This window comes from Gossypium arboreum, chromosome 5 (genome assembly GCF_025698485.1).
Source record: "Gossypium arboreum isolate Shixiya-1 chromosome 5, ASM2569848v2, whole genome shotgun sequence".
Taxonomy (NCBI): domain Eukaryota; kingdom Viridiplantae; phylum Streptophyta; class Magnoliopsida; order Malvales; family Malvaceae; genus Gossypium; species Gossypium arboreum.
In genome coordinates, this window is record NC_069074.1 from 75,135,829 (window position 1) to 75,157,457 (window position 21,629).

The following is a 21,629-nucleotide window of genomic DNA, read 5'->3' on the forward strand; positions in this document are numbered from 1 at the left end:
TGTTTTCATGTTAGAGTTCGAGATTCTAGATTTAAGGATTTTAGTTTGGAGTTCAAATAGAAAAAATTATATAAATATTATTAAATAATTAAAAAATTATGAATAATGTGTATAAAATAATTTCTCTATAAATAAATATATAATAATAATTTTATATTTTTAAAATTCGATGATTGGCTAAATTTTATTGAACCTTAATTTTGTATCCCTTTATGAAGAATCGATAATTTTAAAGTAATTCACCAGCTGTTTATAACTTTAAAATTATTTTTAAACTTAAAAACACTCTAAAAAAAAGCACTGCTTAAATAATCAAATACTAATAATAATGTCCGGCAAGCAAGCTGGGTTTGAAAGATAAAAATAATGTGAAATACTTGATATTATAACTGCAAATGTCAGTGTCAGTAGTATAAGTAAGTGGGCCGTTTTGTCGTGTATATAATTTTTAATTTGTTTGCATCGTCTCAATTCCCTATCATTCCCATATATCACGTTAATGTTTCTTCTTCAAGATACTTCGTGATCCCCTGCACTTGCTCCTCTCACCTACCACCGCCACATCACTTCACTTCCTTTGCTTTCGCTTTTTTCAAAAATGTTGGGGGCTCCGATCAAAATATCTTCTTCGCCTTCTTGCTGTTCTTCTTCTGAAAATAGAAAGGCGATCATGTTGTCGCCGGTTTGTTTAGATAAATCGAGGTCTTTTCAGTTTCTTTTCTCGGGTTCTAAATTGCGGTGCTCCAAAACTTTGGATACCAAGCAGCTCTCCAGCGCCAAGTTCAAGGTCTCCCGAGGATCGAAATTTCGAGTTTTCTGTGACTCCAAGGTGAGTTTCTTTGGAATTCTGTACTTTATTTTTATGGGATCATCGGGGATCTGTGATGGGTTGGGTTTTTGGATGTGTTCAACTGTTCATTCAATGTTCTTCTCCTGCAAGTTGGCTTTATTTTATTTTTGGTATTATATATATTTTAGTCAAATAGTTTTGGAATTGACGATATTGTTTGTCTGGTAATGAGTAATAGTAGTTCGTAGTAGAGTTAATTGGTTGGACGGTAGGGCTCAGAAAAAGACCGATAAAGCATTACAACTATACCATTCGGCTCGGTTTTGGTCTAAATTTATTAGTTTTGGTCTGTTAAGTTTTTAATTTTTGGCTTATTAGGAAGATAGACCATCAAACTTTAAAAAAAAAAAAATCAATTATACTTTTCTAATTTTTTACACCCACAATTTTAATCAATGAGATCTTTGATGAAGGTTGACCGTTAGAAACAAACAGCAACGTCAACATGATAGTTAAAAAATTCCACACCAGCAAAAATAAAGAAAATTCTATTTTAAAAATAAGTTAGTCACTGAACTTGGATATGGATAAATAGTTGTCTTTTATTTGAATTTGTTAGTGATAAACCCGACTAAGTAATGAATAAAGTGAAGAAAATAATAATAAAAAAGATCAATATGGAAATTTACTTGGAAAAATTCCTCAATTAAGGATAAAAAATTACGGGTAAAAAAATATTCCACTACAATAAATAATGACTACAAGAGACAGAATCAAAGGAAAATCTGAAACCCACAAGAACAAACCTTTCAAAAACAAAATTCTCTCAATCTCAATATTTTGTTGTATGTCTAACCTAGAGTAATTGTGACCTATTTATAACTTAGAATTCATAGTATAATATGACTAGAATGTCTCTAGATTAATCAGAGTTTAAATGGGAAACTGAAACAAAGTTTAACTAAAAATAATAAAGTCGAAAGCTTGGACTGGACGTCGCGTCGTTGTGACTCTGCTTCTCTGCTCGTCGGGACGTTAAGACAATTGCATCGTTGGGATGAGTCTTTGTTCCTCGTCGGGACAAGATTCACTATTTGGGCGAATAGAGGCATTCTCCCACAAAATTTGAACAATCATTTATACATATTCATTCTAGAATTATAAAGAACATAAAAATTATAAAAAATTATTAAAATTATTAAAATTTATAAAATTATTAAAAATTAATTAATGACCATAAAATTTATAAAAATATTTGATTAGAAATCATAAAAAATTATAAAAATCTTAGACATTAATCTAAAACCATAAATTTTATAAAAAATAATTTTTATATAAAAAATGCTTCCTCATATTTGATTAAATAATTAGACTAATATAACTTGCACAAATTAAAAAAAAATGAGAGGAAAAATATAACAAAAAGTTGTTGATACTGATTTTATGATATAAGTTGTTGATGTTTGTTTATAAATTATTTTTTATAAATTTTATAAATTTTAATTAATTTCTAATAATATTTATAATTAATTTCATGACTTTTTCTTATTTTTTAATTTTTTATTATTCTAAATGTATCTGGGCAAGGCAGCTATGCATGTGGATTCCTTGTGCACTTATTTTTAAAATAATTTAAAAATATTTTCTAATATTTTTGAAACTTTTTATTTTTATTGATGTGTCACTGCCATGTCAGCCATCAACATTGATGTTGCATCTATGGATAGTCACGTTAGTGTTACCGTTAGTTTTTAACTGTCAACTTTTGTTAAAAGGTCTTATTGGTCAAAATTGTGAGTTCTTGAGCTTTAGTTGGTGCACAAAGTTAGAGAGATTTAATTGATTTTTTTGAAAAAATTTGAAGGCTTATTTCCTTAACTTTTAAGTTAAAAGATTTGTAATTATCTAATTTTATTTTTAGGTTTAAAATAAGCCTTAAATTTTAAGCGAAAAGATTTGCCATTATCTAATTTTATTTTTAGGCTTAATATGCACTTTTGTCATTAAAGTATAATGTTTTTCCATTTTAGTTCTTAAAATTTTTTTGCCTACTATCAAATGTTTTCAGTTTACTCTTTTAGATGTTAAAAACTAACGAATGAGGTATCCAACCAATCATATGTTGTCTCGTGTCATATAATGTCGTCACAGCGATGTCATCATTAGAAAAGAAACTAAAATTCTTTAAAAATGTTAAAATTATTAAAATTATAAAAATTAAAATATAAAAAATTTACTAAAATTTTAAAAATATTAGATATTTTAATATTTTAATAATTTTTAAATTACATTTACTAGAACTTGAACATTCCTGACTCTTAGAATGATACCACATGCAATAATTGACTTATAATTCAATAATCGAAATTTATAATTAATAGATATTTTTAGGTGATAAATTTGGACTCGTTAAAATTTTCAAATTATTAAAATAATAGAATTAATGTTATTTCAATTATATAATATTTTAATTATTTCAATTATTTTTAGACAAATTATTTACATCTAAATCAATATCTTAAATCACAAATAAAATTTTTTAAAAGAGAAGTGGATATCTAAAAGTTAAGATGGGCATATATTGCTTTAAAATATTTGAATTTAATCTTTAATATTTATGGTCACAACTACAATCAAATGTGGCAAATATCTTAATATACTATTGTTCTCCTAAACCCACCACTATTATTGTTGAGTATTTTCTTCTCTAAAGAACTTTTGTATAATTTTTATGAAGATTGATTATATTTTTTTAATATTTTAAATGTGATTAGTGAATAAATGTCAGTCATCCTAATATAAGTATTAGGCTATATTTCCTTGATAAAATAAGAATTTTTCCTTCACCAAAACTTCTCAATATCTATGCTCCAACTTTAGGAGGAATGTTACAGATTGTATATAAGTTGATTTGTTGGGATTAGATGGGCTGATTAGATAGTTGATATGTAGGTTAAATAATAGGAATTAAAGTGCTGGTTTATTGTAATTTATATAGGGTATTTTACTTCATATTATAAGATTTCTATAATGCTACATATACCCTTACTATTGATAAATAAAATACAAAAATTCATTCTTTTCTTCTGAAATTTACAATATTTTTCACCCACATTGTGGGTGTGCTGTAATCTAATAATTTCTTTAAACAAATTTATAATCCTATTGTGCATTGTTTAGATAATTGTTTTATCCTTGCAAAATGTAAAACGTTATTGGTTTCCTTGTATGTTCAAGACTCCCTTTATTAAGAATTTACATTTCAACCCGTTATTCTAGGAAAGATAATAGGACAATCCCATAAAGTTAGGAATCTTAATAAATTAGGAAAGCAACTATTTAGGAATAAATTAATGACTTATACTATATTTCTTAGAAAATTAAATAATAAAGCCTAATCTACCAGATTACAGCCATTGAGTAATTTCTACTAATTCGGCTCCTTTCTACACTCCTCCTCAAGCTAGGGTGTATATGTTTTACAATCCCATCTTGGAGTTGAATTCATCGAAGCTGACTCTTGGAAGAGCTTGGTGAGAAAGTTGCAGTTGAATAGGGGTATAACTTAGTTAGAGTGTTACATTGTTGATCTTTTCTGAAATGAAATATCTGTCAATTTCCACATGTTTGGTCTTGTTGTGGTGTACTGGATTTTTAGCAATGCTCATGGCGAATTGACTGTCACTGTATATTTTTATTTGGTCCTTAAAATCGACTTTCAATTCCCTTAGTAATCTCTAAATCCACATTCCTTCGCAAATGCCCAAAGCAAGAGCACTATATTCTGGCTTTGCACTACTTCTTGACACCACAGGCTGCTTTTTGCTTCTCCATGTAACAAGATTGCCCCAAACAAAGGTGTAGTAACCACTTGTGGATCTTATTTCAGTCAATTCTCCAGCCCAACTTGCGTTGGTGTAAACCTTTACTCACGAATTTCACTCCTTTTGAAGAGTAAACCGTGACCTGGTGTCATCTTTAAGTATCTGAGAATCTGATTCACAACTTCTAAATGTTCCTCACGCGTATTATTCATGTGCTGGCTAACAACACTTACTAAGAATGCAATGTCTGGCCTTGTGTATGAGAGATAGATCAGCTTGCCCACTAGTCTTTGATACTGCCCTTTATCCACTGGTATACTCTCATTTTTCCTTAACTTTAGGTTAGGGTCCATAGGCGTCTCTGTAGGTTGCACCCAAGCATGCCTAGGAAATATTTGAGTGCTAAGATCTTTAATTTCAAACTCTGTAGCAAGTAATCTTTTGAGTTTGATAGTTTCCTTTGAGTCATCTCTAGTTAGAATGATGTCGTTGACGTTGACAATGAGAATAACAATTCTACCTTTTGATGAGGATTCCACAAATAAGGAATGATCTGCCTGGCATTTATTGTATCCATTTGTGACTACTGTTTTGGAAAACCTGTCAAACCAGACTCGAGGTGATTGTTTTAGCCCATACAATGACTTCTTTAGCTTGCACACTTGATGGCTGTTTGAGGAGGTTTCTAAACCTAGAGGTATTTCCATGTAAACGTTGTCTTCAAGATCTCTGTTCAAAAAGGAATTTTTGATGTCTAGTTGGTACAAGGGCCAATCTTTATCTACTGCTAGTGACAACAGTACTCGAATCGTGTTTACCTCGGCAACAGATGCAAAGGTTTGCTGATAATCGGTATCATATGACTGAGTAAAGCCGTTTGTCACCAGCCTGGCTTTAAACCTCTTGATACTTCCATATGCTTTATACTTAACTGTAAATATCCACTTGTAAGCCAGTGGCTTCTTCCCTTGAGGTAACTCTGTAAGAGTTTAGTTTCTATTTAGAGCTCTGATTTCTTTCTCGATAGCCTTCTTCCATGTTGGATTTTTCAAAGCTTCTTGAATTGAATTTGGTATTTGTATACTGTCAATAACTGAAATATATGAATCCATACCCGTGTGAAATTCTGAAGCAAGAGGCTCCGGTTCAAGTTCTTGACCATCTCTGATTTGAGTGTCGTTCTCTAGATTTTCAGCAGGTCATCTCCTCTCAGAATAGACACGAAGTTCCTTATGATTTACACCAAGTTGTGGTTGAGTGGACTCATGGAACTGAGACTCGGATGGTGTGTTGTTTGGACTTGATGTGGAATTGGGATTCGAATTTTGAAGACTCAGAAGAAATAAGATATTTGAGAGCTTGAAAGAGGGTAAGGATGCTAGATTGACACTTTGGGGTGAAATATAAACGGATTGCTTGAAGAATGTCCCAAAGCTGAAATTCACTCAAGTTCTCCCCCTAAATTTCAGATTTGGAAAAATAGGATTGGTGTTCAAAAAAAGTGACATCCATGGAATTGTACATCTTTCGAGTAAGATGTGAGTAACACTTGTACCCTTTTTTATTAGAAGAATATCCTAGGAAAATGAATTTTATTGATTTGGGATCAAGTTTGATTCGATGTTGTTGGTGTACGTGAACAAATGTTGAACAACCAAAGACTCTAAGTGGAAGATCAAAAGAAAAGGATTTAGCATGAGGGAAGACTTGTAGGAGGACTTCACGTGGTCTCTAAAATTGTAGCACTCGACTAGGAATTCTATTGATGAGATAGGTGACAGTAAGGATGGTTTCACCCCAGAAGTGTTGAAGTACATGATTAGTAAACATGAGTGATCTAGCTAGCTAAAGTAAGTGTTTATTTTTTCTCTCACCTATTCCATTTTGTTGAGGGGTGTCAACACAAGAACTCACATGAATAATTCCTTATGTTATGAAATGAATACCCAAGGCTGATGTAAAATACTCCCTGCCATTATCGGTATTAAGAATCTAAATTTTGCTTTTGAACTGGGTGTGAATCATGGAATAAAAAGACTTGTAAGTGATTCTAGTATGATCATCTATGAAAGATTTCCTCATTAATATTTTTCACTCGTGAGGGTTCCCAAATGTCACTATGAATTATAGAGAATGGATGTGAAGGCTTATATTGAATGCTAGGAGAGGTTTTGCAAGTTGACATATTTCACAATGAAAAAACTTTGAATTTTTATTGATGAATAAATGAGGAAGCAATTTTTCAAGGTATACAAAATTTGGGTGACCAAAGCGGGAGTGCCATAACATGACTTGATTCTCATTTGAAACAGAAACATAATTAGAGAAAGAGTTGGAAACAGACTCAGAAACACAACTTGAATAAACTTGTCCATATAGTGGAGAGTTCTTTTGGAGCAGGTAGAGACCACCACACATTTCAACACTACCAATCACGTTCCCCGAATTCGTTGCCTGAATTTCACAAAGATTTGGATAAAATTTAGTTACACAGTTTAAGTCACGATTGAGTTTACTAATAGAAATCAGATTGCAAACTAATTTTGGAACATAAAGGACAGACGAGAGAAGATTGCCACTTTTGAGATTGATCCATCTGCTATTTGTACTGTAAAGGGGCTTGAATATGGACTGAACTTGTGGAAGACATTGATATCTTCGGTCATGTGATCCGAAGCTTCAAAATCAACTATCCATGGTCTTAATTTTCTAGTTGCTACAATATGAGCAGAAGAAAATGTACCTTGATGTATTTGATGATATTGGTTGAGAAATTTTCATAGTTTTGGCTGAGGAATTTTGCTTGGGTTTGGAATTGACTTCTGAGGAGGAGATGGTTTGTGTATCCACGCCGAATTAGGGTTTAGAGTCTTGCTCTGATGTCATGAGAAATTTTGGTGAAGTAAAAAATTCTTATTCTATCAAGGAAATACAACCTAATGCTTATATTAGGATGACTGACATTTCAATCCATTATTTTAGGAAAGATAATAGGACAATCTCACAAAACTAGAAATCTTAACAAACTAGGAAAGCAACTAATTAGGAATCAATTAATGACTGATTCTATATTTCTTAGGAAACTGAATAATAAATCCTAATTTACTAGATTACATTCTATGAGTTGTTTCCTAATATAGACAAACTAATTCGGCTCCTTCCTACTTGTATTAATCATGCCTAACTTGTTACATATATAATCAATCTGGACCCTGTTAAAAGCTTTTGTGACTATATCACCTAAGTGTTCTCTAATTTTCACATAACCTGTAGTAATCAAACCCTGTTGAATCTTTTCACTAATGAAATGACAATCAATCTTAATATGTTTCGTTCGTTCATGAGACTGGATTGGAAGCAATATAAACTGCAGCTTGATTATCACACCATAGCTTTGCAGGTACTGAGACCTTAATTCCTACTTCTTTGAGGAGCTAATATACCCACATGACTTCACACACAGACTTGGCTATAGCTCTGTATTCAGCTTCTGCATCCGATCGTGATACTACGTTCTGTTTCTTACTCTTCTATGAAATCAAATTTCCCCCAACAAACACACAATATCCTAAAGTAGATCTCCTATCTTCCTTACATCCTGCCCAATCAGAATCTGAAAAACATTAGATCCTAGTATGAGCATGATTTTCATATAGGATTCCACGTTCAGGAGCACCTTTTAAATAACTTGTTCTACCGCCTTCCAATAATCAACAGTTGGTGATGACATATATTGACTCAGCACACTCACCGAATAAGCAATATCAGGATGCGTCACAGTAAGATAATTCAACTTTCCAATAAGTCTTCTGTACCTCTCAAGATTTGCAAATAATTCACCTTCTTTGGTTAATTGTAAATTAGGAACCATTGAAGTACTACATGGTTTAGCATCCAATTTTCCCGACTCCGACAATAAATCAAGCACATACTTCCTTTGAGATGGGAAGATTCCTTTCTTACTCCTGCTAACTTCAACTCCCAAGAAATACTTTAACATCCCAAGTCTTTGGTATGAAATTGAGTATGAAGAAAGGGCTTCAGAGATGAAATTCCTCTAGAGTCGCTACTAGTGATTACAATATCATCCACATATACAACTAACAGTATAATGCCTCCATCAGACTGTCCATAGAAAACAGAATGATCTGACTTGCTCTTCTGCATCCCAAACTTCTCAACAGCCTTGTTAAAATTTTCAAACCAAGCCTGAATACATTATTTCAAGCCATATAGGGATTTTTGCAGACAACATACTTTCCCATACTCCCCCCCTGAGCAACAAAACCAGGTGGTTGCTTTGTATATACCTCCTCCTGAAGATCACCATGAAGAAAGGCATTGTCTAATTGTTGCAGAGGCCAGTCAGAAGTTGTTGCAAAGGAGATAAATAACCTGATAGAAACAAGTTTAGCAACAGGAGAAAATGTATCATGATAGTCCACTCCATAAGCCTGAGCATATCCTTTAGCAACAAGTTTAGCTTTTCATTGAGAAATGGAGTCATCAGGATTAATTTTGACAGTAAATGCCCATTTACATCCTATAGCTTGTTTACCAACAGGTACGGTAACCAAAGTCCAGATACCATTGACATCTAGAGCATTCATTTCCTCAATCATAGCATTACGCCATCTAGGATGATCTAATGTCTCTTGAACAGTTTTAGGTACAGAAACATTATCTATGTAAGAACAGCACAAGAAGAGGAAGACAAATGATTGTAGGAAACAACTGAAGATATTAGAAATGTACATGTATATTTACCTTTTTCGAAGAGCAATAGGAAGATCAAGATCATTTGTGGTAGTCGGATCTGATGACGAAGATACTTGTTCATCAGGACATGATTCTAAAGACTTGAGAATCAAGCCAGAACTAAGTGGATGTGGGCGACACGAGTAGGTGTGTTTGATGGGAGGCTTAATTGGTGTAGAGGGAGGCGGACCCAAATTTGGTATGATATTATAGATTAACAAATCATCCTCTCCCTGACTCACAGTACTTGAAGAGTACTTGAAGATAATGGTGTTTGTTCCAAAAAAATAACATTTGCAGACACAAGATACTTACCAAGACTTGGACAATAACTACGATACTCTTTTTGTACATGGGAATATCCCCAAAACATACATTATAAGGACTAAGGTCAAGTTTTGTAACTTAAGGACGAACACCCCGAACAAAACAAGTATAACAGAGTAGCTTTGGTGCTATAAGAAACAATTGTTTATTTGGAAATAGAGCATGGAAAGGAGTATTACCAAACAAAACAGAGGAAGTCATATGATTAATTAGACAACAAGCAGTTGACACAACATCATCCCAGAAGCATTATGAACCTTCTTTGAAATAACAAAGCTCTAGAAGTTTCAAGAAGATGTTTATTCTTTCTCTCAGCAGCCCCATTTTAAGAAAGGTGTCAACACAAGAAGTCTGATGGAGAATACCCTGCTCAAGCATGTATTTTTGAAAATTTCCTTAAACATATTCTTTAGCATTATCGCTCCATAAAATTTGTACAGGTTTACCAAATTGGGTTTGAATTTCAGCACAAAAGGAAGAAAAATGAGAATAATTTTGAGCGATTTTTAATCAAATAAAGCAATGTCATTCTAAAATAATCATCAACAAATGTAGCAAAATATCTGAAACCAGTTTTAGAGGTAACTGAATAAGGGTCCCAAACATCAGAATGTACTGACTCAAAGAGAGCAGTGACTCGCTTATTGACTCTAGAACTAGAACTAAGATGATGATGTTTAGCAAACTGACAAGACTAACACTCTAAAGAAGTAATGTTTGAAAACTGAGGACAAAGTTTCTTTAACATAGAAAGCGAAGGAGGTCCCAATCGACAATGTTCTTCAAAAGGAGTGATTCTCCCAACACAGACTATAGACTCTGGTTTCTGGGTATCAAGAATGTAGAGACCATCAGACTCATGTCCCTTACCAGTAATCTTCTTTGTCATGAGATCCTGAAATAAACAATAATCAGGAAAAAATAAGACACAACAATTAAGGGCACGATTAAGTTTGCTACCAGAAATCAGATTAAAAGATAGTTGTGGTCGACTCAGAACAGATGATAAATGGAGAGATGATGTGGGATTAGTGGTTCCAGACCCAATGACACTGGATATTAAACCATCGGCTAAGGTAACAGGAGTGATAGATTTATGTGGCTGAAAGTTAGAAAGTAAACTGGGATTACCTGTCATGTGTTCCGTAGCACCAGAATTAATGACCCATTTTGAAGAGGAGGAAACAGGACATGTATTGGGTTTACCTGACTCAACAAGAGCAGTAATGTAACTGGATCACTGTTTTACAGTTTCTTGAAGCTGAGTCAATCTGGCATACTCATCTGCAGGTATTTTAACAGACTTTTCAGAGGTCTTAGAACTAGATGGCAAATGAGCAGATTGAGCTTTCTGATACTGCAACTTCCTACAATTCCGCTTGATATGGCTTGGTTTATGACAGTAGTGACATACAATTTCTCCTTGCTCCTGTTTACGAATTTTGGCATTCTTATCGGAGTTGTAGGATCCCAAGCCCATGCTCTTATTGTTGTTACTAGTCTTGTATTGTTGTCCGCCCGTGTCAGATGGGGAACAAATTCTCTGTATGGAGGGCCCTTTGAAAAGCATCTTAAAGACTGGAATTTCTGAAAGGATTTGAGATTTGGCAGTCTCAAATTCAGACGGAAGACTGGCTAGAAAACTCATTAACAGCCATCTTCTCTCGCTAATTTTGTTGCACTCTACATCGGTACTGAAAGGAAGCAGCATATTGAGCTCTTCATATATTAAGTCCTAGTTCATTAATTGTTTCACTGTCTTACAATGAGTAACCAGACCAACCTCCTCACTATCAATAGAATTACGAATTTATATATACAAACGAGTGTCTTCTCTTACCCAAGACAATCTAGAGTCATCCGTAGGTGGATCATCAGTCAGAATACCATCAATGGAAATACTGAGCAGATATAATTCAATAGTATGGTTCCAATCAAGAAAATTAGTTCCATTTAATTTATATTCCGTGAATTTTGAAACCACCAGAACTATATCAGAAACAATTTCAGTCTTTTTGTCAGACATAATTGCTAAAAAAAAATAACAGATTACCCATAAGAGAACTAAACATATCGTAGCCAAGTCCCACACATATATCCATGTTGACCCAAAAACAAGTATGCAAATAGGGTTTAGAAACAGAGACGAGTCAAACATAGAACCGAACTGGCTCTGGTACCATGTATATTTCAGAAGAATAGAATGAATTTTTGTATTTTATTCATCAATCGTAAGTGTATGTACAGCAGAATAGGAATCCTATAATAGGAAGTAAAATATCCTAATTAATTACAATAAATCAACCCTCTAATTCCTATTATTTAACTTACAAATCAGCCTACAAATCCTTACAAATCAGCCTACAAATCCCTACAAATCAGCCTACAAATCCCTACAAATCAGCCTATATACAGTCCGTAACAAATATAATTATGTAATAAATATATTTACTAAAAATTGATACAACTAGCAAATGGGGTTTCAATTGAATGATAAAATATAACTGTCGAAAATTGTAGACACTTAATCTTATTATGTGTTGTAATATTTATATTTTTCTATATAAAAGATATGAATTGACAAAACACCTTTAAATAATATTGATATTTTATATAGTAAGAGTATTTTATCATTACTTTAACTGAGAAATCCAATGGTATGTTCTATGTGTATTAGAAGATATAAGGAGAACAAGTGAAACTTTATTTCAACTGAATTCCAAGTTATATTTATAAGAACTTTCTTTTCGTTCATCTAAACACAACTATCTATTTAGATGTCTTTTCTATAGTCACTCCTACTAATAGAGATAACTACAATTATTGCTTATTAACCAAGAGACATAATTTTAATAATTAGGATACTTAATTTGTTACTTCTCCCCATTGAGTCAATTCTTTAAAAATTATAAATAGTTTGAAAATATTCCGAAAGGCATGACTATCCAAAAAGATAATGTTTGAATAATAATTATTTTGGTTAATAACTAAGAAAGATAAATTTTATGAACTACTCTTTTACTTGTAACTCTTGAATCCAAATTGGTTGTCAAGGTTGTGTATAAATTATTGATTGAAAAATGATTGTTTTAAGTTGGAAGAAAGTGGAATCGGAGGAAGAAAAATATATGTATGTATATGTCTTCTTCCATCAAAGCATAGATTTGCTTTGTCGCATCAATTAAATCCTAAAAATTGAAGTGCCAATAATCACAACTAGTCTCCATTAGATCAAAACCTGTCTAATTTGACAAAAAAATGGAGGGTTCATTTGGTGCTAATAAAAGAAATGATTAAAATATCTGAAATTTGTGTAATAGGGAAAAAAGTTCAATTGCATTAAAGTGTTTTAGCAAGTAAAATAGCCTAATATTGAGGATTGGATAATTTAAGACATGTTCCATTGAGGTTAGTTGGGGTTTGATTTTAATGGCAAAGTTGGTAATGCTGGACAGCAACACCTCTCGATAACCTGCATTCTATTGTAAATGGTTTAATCCTATATTTCATTTTATGGCAACAGCTTTTGGACCGTGCAGTTGCACTGAAAATTCACTTGTAATGTGGATTGCTTATTTTTTGCATCATTGCTATCAATAGGCCTGCTCCTCCTTGGCTTTATCTGGCCTAAACTTTTAACCGTTCAAGCTTCAATATTTTTATTTCCATGTAGCTCCCTGTAACATATATTACTAGCTTGAGCTTGGTAGCGTTATTCTCATTTTCAAAAGGTTGTTAAAGTGCTTCTTCACAAAGCTCTTAAAATTTCCTTTCCTTATGAAGCATTTTATACTTGTTTTATGTGTTGCTATGACTTTATTTTCTTGAAGTTCTTGTGTCTTGACACTTATTTCCGTTGTATAACTGGACCTAGGTATAGGGATGTGAGTCTCCAAAGACCCTCCAAATACATGGAAAGCATTCAGAAATTCATTATACTTATGTATGAAACATACCTGTATCTGACACTCAAACTGAAAGATACCTGTATCTGACTCTCAAACTCGTGTAACATAGCTTGTTCTAGTGGAGTTAGAGAAAGGATGTGTAGTCTCAACATCTAGCCATGTTTTTTTTTTCCTGTCCTAGACACAAGAGTTGCAGATTAGAAGGTGTTCGCCTTTACTAGAAAAGGCATCACTGCCAAGTAATGGTGCACCGCTCTCAGATGAATGGAAAGCAGTCCCAGACATTTGGAGGTCTTCAGCAGAGAAGTATGGCGATCGAGTAGCGTTGGTGGATCCATATCATGATCCACCCTCTACCTTGACATATAACCAGGTAAATTTTTGCTTCTATTCTTCTATAAGTTCTTACAAAACTAATTAGAGTACACATTGAAGTAGAAAATGTAAAGCCCATTTATTAAATTAATATCTGAATACTTATTTCTTTCATAATTTCTTTGTATTTAATTATCCCAAATTGTATCTATATAGAACAAGTCATTATATCTTTTCACTTGCCTATTTTCAACTCCTTCCCTATTGCAGTTGGAGCAGGAAATATTGGACTTCACCGAAGGTTTAAGGGTTATTGGAGTAAAGCCAGAAGAGAAGTATGCACTTTTCGCTGATAATTCGTGCAGGTGGCTCGTTGCAGATCAAGGTGTGTATCGTTTTTAATTTTCCATTAACTTTCTGTTAACATTTCATTGCTAGTTTAAAATACATATATATTCTTGTTATGGATTTCTATTTTATAGGTTTATCTTGGAGTTGGGCTTTTTGGATAGACTCCTCTATTTTCTTTGAACCAGAGGCACTTAGTTCTGTTTCTCTAGAACTAATAACGGATGAATATATTATGTTCTATATAAACAAATATAAACAAGAAAGACCAGAATGGCACAAAGATTGGGAGAAAAGTTGAATAACTTCCTCTTGAATTGATTACTTAAAACATGAGCACTTTGATTCTAGTCAATAACTATGCACAACTTTTAAAGCTCATGCAGCCATGTTTACATGCATTCTCTCTATAGTAAGAACTAGTTATGTATCTTCTATTTCATTTCTAGATGCGCCACTTCCAACTCATTGAAAACCCAATTCACTTGTTCACCTGATTTTAAACTCTTATCTATTTTAGAACCGGATGACTTATGGTTGAGCCTTATTGCCACATTTTATTCAGTTTTCTCTGGCATACTTGTTTCATACTGAAATACTGAGTTCGCGTACGAGTTGTTGAAACATTTTTTTTTTGAACTTCCATGCTTTAGATTATAACCATTGATGGCGTTCGTCTGGTTTTATGACTTCACTTTTTCTTGTTGGCAGTAAGGGTTGCCCCTGTAGACAGCAGGCCTCTTCCTTTTTAAGCCTAGAAACTTACTGTGTTTTTATTGTGAAAGTAGTGAGGTTATTCATTATTATATCTTTAAATTGATATAATATTAGTATCTGATGTAGGAGCACTTTATCTTTACTCCGTTACAGCCTTATTAGTTGTTGAATTTATGAAAATCTGAAATAATTTTGGTACTTTATTTTGGCCTAGGTATAATGGCAACAGGAGCTATTAATGTTGTCAGAGGGTCAAGATCAGCTGTGGAAGAGCTTTTACATATATACAATCATTCAGAAAGGTTTGGAAAATAAGTGCTTTTGTAATATACTTCGATTTTTCTTTTCTGGTTTTTTTTTTTTTTTTGTTTCAAAAATAAAAGATTTTTCATGTTTGAAATTGACTCTAGTTTTGTACCTTTTTAAGCAAAAGATGTCCTGAAATAATGTATGCGATGTCTTTGTATACTTGCTATTGTTGTTTATTGGTGCATTTGAGTATTGATTTGCACTTTAGTTTACATCAGCATGCATGTCTCCAAGCTATGTTACTTGGATTCAGGTGTGTGTGTCATTTACAAGTATTTGCTTGTCACGAGTATGGTCATTTTTTTTCTTAGTTTTTCCATGGTTTTAGAGGGTCCTTGGAAGTCTTATCTCTATATCCAATTGTCAGGCACAAGTGTTGTACATGGATATTTTAAGAACAATTAAGAGTGAAACAACATAGGCTCCTTGGGTTTTCCTCCTGTGGGATTTACCCCTTCATCAAGCATAATTAATTTTAATGATTAGTAATATTATCTACTGCTAAATTGATAGTTCAAAAATATTGATAATTGTTGTTCACAATGTATAGAAAACATGGAAACTCACATGAACCTCATGTCTTGGGGTCAGCCCAAGTTCTTAATTTCTGAGATATAAATGCTTCTTCAGGTTTCATTATCAGGGCTATGCTGCCTTCCTTGTGATTAGTAGTACAGAAATTGCTGATTTTATGTTATTGTACTGGCAGTGTTGGGCTTGTTATTGACAATCCAGAATTTTTCAATCGTCTTGCTGGCAAATTTTGTTCCAATGCAAGGATGAGATTTATTGTTCTACTTTGGGGGGAGAAATCACGCTTGGCCAACAATGAAACACTTGGTGTACCTGTATTCAGTTACAAGGAGATCGTGAAGTTAGGAAGAGAATACCGTGCTGCCCTTATCGATTCTCTTGATGCTAGTAAGTTTGACTACATTTTCTTGCAGAACCAAATTCTCTTTTTGTGATTACCTGCCATATTGCTTTGACTCTACATTTTATTTTTTCTGAAATTTCATTGAGTCCTAAATAGCCTCTTCATACATGATGATACCGGAGTGGTTGTTTGCATGTTGCTTTTTATTTAACCATGCACCTTGTACAACTTCTCTAAATCATATGGTGTTACTACGAGTTCCCATTTCCTTGATAGAATAATAGGAGTTTGATAAATTTGATTTCAGGAAAAGGTTACAGATATGAAGTGATTGGCTCAGATGATATTGCTACCCTTGTATATACAAGTGGAACCACTGGTAACCCGAAAGGCGTTATGCTTTCACATAAAAACTTATTGCACCAGGTAACTTCTTAATACTGATTCAAGTATTTTAGTTTTCAAGAGTTTCATAAAAATAGTGTGAAGTAATGTCTTGCTTAACTTAATCTACTGTGTAATATTGTTTGTTGTGTGTTTCATTTTCCAGATAGAAAATTTGGGGGTTCTCGGACCTGCTAAAGCGGGGGATAGATTTCTAAGTATGCTTCCTACTTGGCACACATATGAGCGGGCTTGTGAGTATTTCATATTTACGCGTGGAATTGAGCAAGTATATACAACTGTGAGAACTTTGAAGGTATTGTTTATTTTAGGTTTACATTCTTTAAATTTATATAGAATAAATTGATAAATATAAACCACTTTGACTTATCCAGAACCATGTTCACTGGTACATTCAACGATTCTCTTCTTTGCTTAATTGTTAGTTTATACTGATTTAAATATGTTGATTATGTATATCTTTATTTTGTTTTGTAGGATGATTTGAGAAATTATAAGCCAGATTACATGATTTCAGTACCTTTAGTGTATGAAACACTCTATAGGTATGCCCTTTACTTGGGGACATCGATGACCTTAATTAATTAGCTTTGTTGGAATGTTTATCTTTGCAACAACTATATATTACTATTATATTTGTCTGTGCAGGAAATTGAGTTCCCTTTAATAAACAAATAGAAAAAAAAAAAAAGTTAATGACCTTAATTAATTAGCTTCGTTGGAATGTTTATCTTTGCAACAACTATATATTACTATTATATTTGTCTGTGCAGGAAATTGCGTTCTCTTTAATAAACAAAAAGAAAAAAAAAGTTAATTGTTTATGTTGCATTGCATCCATATGTCCTGTAATTTTATGTGTTCCATCAGTTTTCGGTCATGTTGCATTCCTAATGAATATTATAAACTATATTGTGGTATAATCGTTTTGTGGAATTTGTATAGTCAGATCAAAACTTCCAAGTAATCACCCGTAAAAAAAAGCTAACATGGAGAGAAAAATGTGAGGTAGATGGTTTTAATTGGTGGGATCATTGATGATGTTGTGGGAAGGATTCATGAAATAATTTTTCCAGAAGAATGGGATCTTAAATAGGGGTGCAAATGAGTCGAGTCGAGCTGAAGTTTTTAAAAGCTCGATCTTGAGCTCAACTTCAACTTTGAAGATTAAAGCACTGCTTGAGTTTGATTGAGTTTCATTTTTCAAAAACTTGAGTTGAATTCAAGATAAAGATCGAACTGCTCAAGCTCACTTGATTTGGCTTGTTTACCTAGTATAAAATGAGCTTGATTCCCATGCTCAACTTCAAACTTACTCATTTGTGCTTGAGCTTGAGTTCAAATTGAAAATTTTCAATATTAACTAAAAATAAAAGGTTCGATTAGGCTCACAAATCACTCAAGTTGAACATTTGGGTATTGAAGTTCAACTTGCTTGATAGCTCAAGCTTGAGCTCAACTTGACTACGACTGATTTGAGTTTTTTTTGTTTTTTCTTCTTTTTGCCAAATTCGAGTAAGGCTATCAAGCTTGAGTTCAACTTGACTATGACTGAATTGATTTGAGTTTTACTTGTAGCCAAATCCAAGTGACTTATGGGCACATGTATCTGGTTTTTACCCCTAATATTGATGTTCACTTTTTATGTACGAGAGTTACACGTTTGTAATTTTAGATTAATTCTAGATGGTTGAGCCATGTATGATTAGTTGATTAAAGACTTTACTTACTCTGATGAATCAAAATAATTTTCTTTTGTGATAAATGTTCTCTCTCTCATTCTGTATGTTGGATTGATCTTCATGTTTGAATTATCCAAATCTATGATAGATCTCTGGTTAAACTTATTGTGTAGGGAAACTATTTGATTCTAAATGCTGCTTTTAAAATATTTTTGGATTACCTTGCAGTGGAATTCAAAAGCAGATATCTTCAAGCCCCAATGCCATTAAATTAATAGTATTTTCATTCATAAGGATCAGCTTGGCATACACGGAGTTGAAGAGAATTTATGAGGTGATGGCAATTTTTGTGAAACTAAAGTTGAATTCTGCGGATTCCTTGATAATGCTTTATGTTCTTATGCACTCTCCCATGGCTTAACTTCATTCTTTAATGCCCTAAAACTTGAGATAAATGGGGATTAGATGCCAGTTTAACCTGATACCCATATTTCTTTTATAGATATAATGCTTAAAGTTCAACTAGACTTTCTTAAACTTAACTTACGACTCGTTTCTGGCAAGACCACATAACTTCATTTCTAGTGAAATTGTTTAAGCAATTGGGCCTTTATATAAATTGTTAAAATTCTATTAAATGTACATTCAGGGTTAAACATGGTTCTACTTATTAGGGAATTCGATTGACAATAGGGTTATATTGATAACGCTTTCTGCAGAATATGGTGACTAGTCTCGCAGCCTGTAGAACCGACCAAACTGAATAAAGCAAATTAAAAACTATCATCCTGTGTTGCTTTAATTTTCTTTTTTCTTGAAGCATCCGTGTTCAACACATTCCCGGACGTGGGTATAACATATGACCCTCCAAATACATGAAAAGGTTATGTTACTTGGACTTGGGTGTAAGTGTTGGACATAGGCATCTGACTTCAGTATTTTTAGTTTTTTCTAGGATTGCATGTATTTGGAGGACTCTTGGAGGACCATATCTCGATGCCCATGTCCAAGCATGTGTTTGGAGATGAATTCAGACACAGTAGTTATTTAGGCAAAATGAAAGGTTGGGTTAATATAGTGAAAAACTTAACAAAAAAAAGTCAAATATACCCATATAAGATGCGTGCCTCTAGTCACACCCACTTGAGTCCAAGTAACATATCTATAATCTATTTGCCCCATGCTTTGGATGTCACACGTACCGAGTGTTGGTGCACTCATATGGTCCTTTGACTGTATTTTTCGCTACAAACTATCAAACTGGATGAATTCTAATGTTTGTTAGTCAGTTGTTTCAACTCAGTTTTGCCCTTTGATTTTTATTTGATCAACAGGGACTATGCCTAACAAGAAATCCGGAGGAACCTTCACATATTGTATCCATGTTCGACTACTTATGGTCTAAAACTATTGCTACAATATTGTGGCCATTGCATGTCTTAGCAACAAAGTTTGTCTATAAAAAAATCAGCTCTGCTATCGGGTTACAAAAGGTTTGATCTATTAGCTACATAAATTTGTTATTGAAAATTTTTCTTTCAGCTTTAGAGTGAACTCTATTTATCAACCAATAAAACCTGTATGTATTGTCTATGTTTTGCCACTCTTTCATTTTTCTTTTCTTGAAGTACTTGGGTTTGACACTTGTGTTTGACATATCACTGGACATTGTTTGGGGATATTACCCAGCCCTTCAACTATATGGAAAAACATATGCAAAATTAAACATATCAGTGTTGCTTACGTACCCTTATTTGACACTCACACCCGTGTCATATAACGTAGTGTCTTGCAATTGAAAAAAAAAAGAAACGTTTCAAAGGAGAAAAAGAAGAGGAACCCATATTATATATTTCCTTTTATGTGCAAAGATCCTTGTTGGTATGTTCCTTTTATTTTTCTTTGTTTAGCATTTCTAGTATTTCTGTTCTGGGTTTTATTAATTATTTTCAATCATCCTCTAGACTGCCAAAAGCGGAGGTGGAAGTTTGCCAACGCATATTGAAAAGTTTTATGAGGTTAGATGTTAATATGTTTTTAGTTTTCAAATAAAAAGGTTACTAGTCAATTTATCTCTTATTTTATGGAGGCTCGTACGTGCAGGCAATTGGTCTGGAAGTGCAGAACGGATATGGCTTAACAGAAACATCCCCTTGCATTGCTGGTCGACGACCCTATTATAATGTAAGACAGCTCTAGGTATTTCTATTATAATATTTAACTGTAACTATTCTCTTTCTTCCATGCTACCTCTGATAGAACATGTGATATCTCCTAAACAATGTGAATAAATTCGTAAAAAGAGAACTAATAGTTATTTATCGGTAATCTTTGTTGCTCCTACTCTTATTTTTTCTTGAAGTACACATGTCTAACTCTTAGACCGACTTGGATACATAACATTCCAAATACATGGAAAAGCTTAAAAAAATTGAACATATGTACATTGGATACATATCCGTATATAAGGCTTGCACCTGACTCCAAGTAACTAGCTAAAAATCTATTTTTTTAAATACAGGATATTGGGGAAAAATGTGTTTGAGATCATTTGAAAAGTAAACATGTTATGCTGGTACTATCTTTTCTTGCTAAGTTCCTTAATAGGATCAACGGAAAGGATCTATGTATGTGCTTTGGTATTAAAGTCTTAGTTGAGTGGCTTGGACCCTTTTTGTTTCTTTTTTTTGGTTAAGTGGATTTTAAAGAGGTAGCCTTAATTTTTTTCCGTAACCTAGAATTGCTGGAATTCTTTATTATGTTCAAACGAATGGTGGCAAAATCAGCTCATAAAATCATCAAAATGGTGACTGCATGTGTCACGGGCCGCAGTTCAAAGCCCGTGACCATCACACCAAATGCATCTGATGGAGGTCTATTATGTAGATGAGGATCATTTGGCCCGCAAGAACTGGACTGATTCAGTAACCTGTTGGAGAAGCCTGTCAGATTGAAGCTTGATTGGCCCGATAATAAAGATATGGCAACTTAGGCTATTTTGGTAACTAATCTTAGAAGATTGATAGAATCATATCTTATAAAGATTAGATTTGATATGAAATATCTTGTAATTCCCTAAAATCAAGGGATATAGTTAATCTCGTCTGTCGATGTAAATGTATCTTGACCATCGATTTTGGAGAGTTCAACTATAAATAGAGAGCCTCCCCCTCATTTGTACTCACTCCATTCATTCTTTCATGATTTTTTGTGAATAAGAGAATATTAAGAGCATTTACTCAAACACCTTATTTGCGCTCTTTTTGTTGTTCTTTTTAAGCTTTTTTTGGCATAAATCGCTTCTGATCTACAAATTGATGCCTTGGAGGAGTTCTTAAAGAATCCTCACTTGAGTAAAGGTTGACTTAG

At 33.2% G+C, this 21,629-nt stretch overlaps 1 protein-coding gene across 2 annotated transcripts in view; it reads left to right on the forward strand.

Annotated features, from left to right (window-relative positions):
- Positions 1–335: 335 nt before the first annotated feature.
- LOC108452982 (probable acyl-activating enzyme 16, chloroplastic) overlaps positions 336–21,629 on the forward strand; it is a 29,650-nt gene continuing 8,356 nt past the window's right edge. The window contains exons 1-12 of one of the 2 annotated variants that reach the window (XM_053028020.1): positions 336–829; positions 13,789–13,980; positions 14,193–14,307; positions 15,202–15,289; positions 16,006–16,217; positions 16,481–16,599; positions 16,724–16,873; positions 17,056–17,123; positions 18,489–18,594; positions 19,595–19,753; positions 20,225–20,278; positions 20,364–20,444. In XM_053028020.1, the coding sequence (XP_052883980.1) occupies positions 599–829; positions 13,789–13,980; positions 14,193–14,307; positions 15,202–15,289; positions 16,006–16,217; positions 16,481–16,599; positions 16,724–16,873; positions 17,056–17,123; positions 18,489–18,594; positions 19,595–19,753; positions 20,225–20,278; positions 20,364–20,444 (1,575 nt within the window). In that variant the 5' untranslated portion in view covers positions 336–598. The remainder of the gene's footprint in view (positions 830–13,788; positions 13,981–14,192; positions 14,308–15,201; positions 15,290–16,005; positions 16,218–16,480; positions 16,600–16,723; positions 16,874–17,055; positions 17,124–18,488; positions 18,595–19,594; positions 19,754–20,224; positions 20,279–20,363; positions 20,445–21,629) is intronic. The other variant, XM_017750828.2, reaches the window with a different exon arrangement.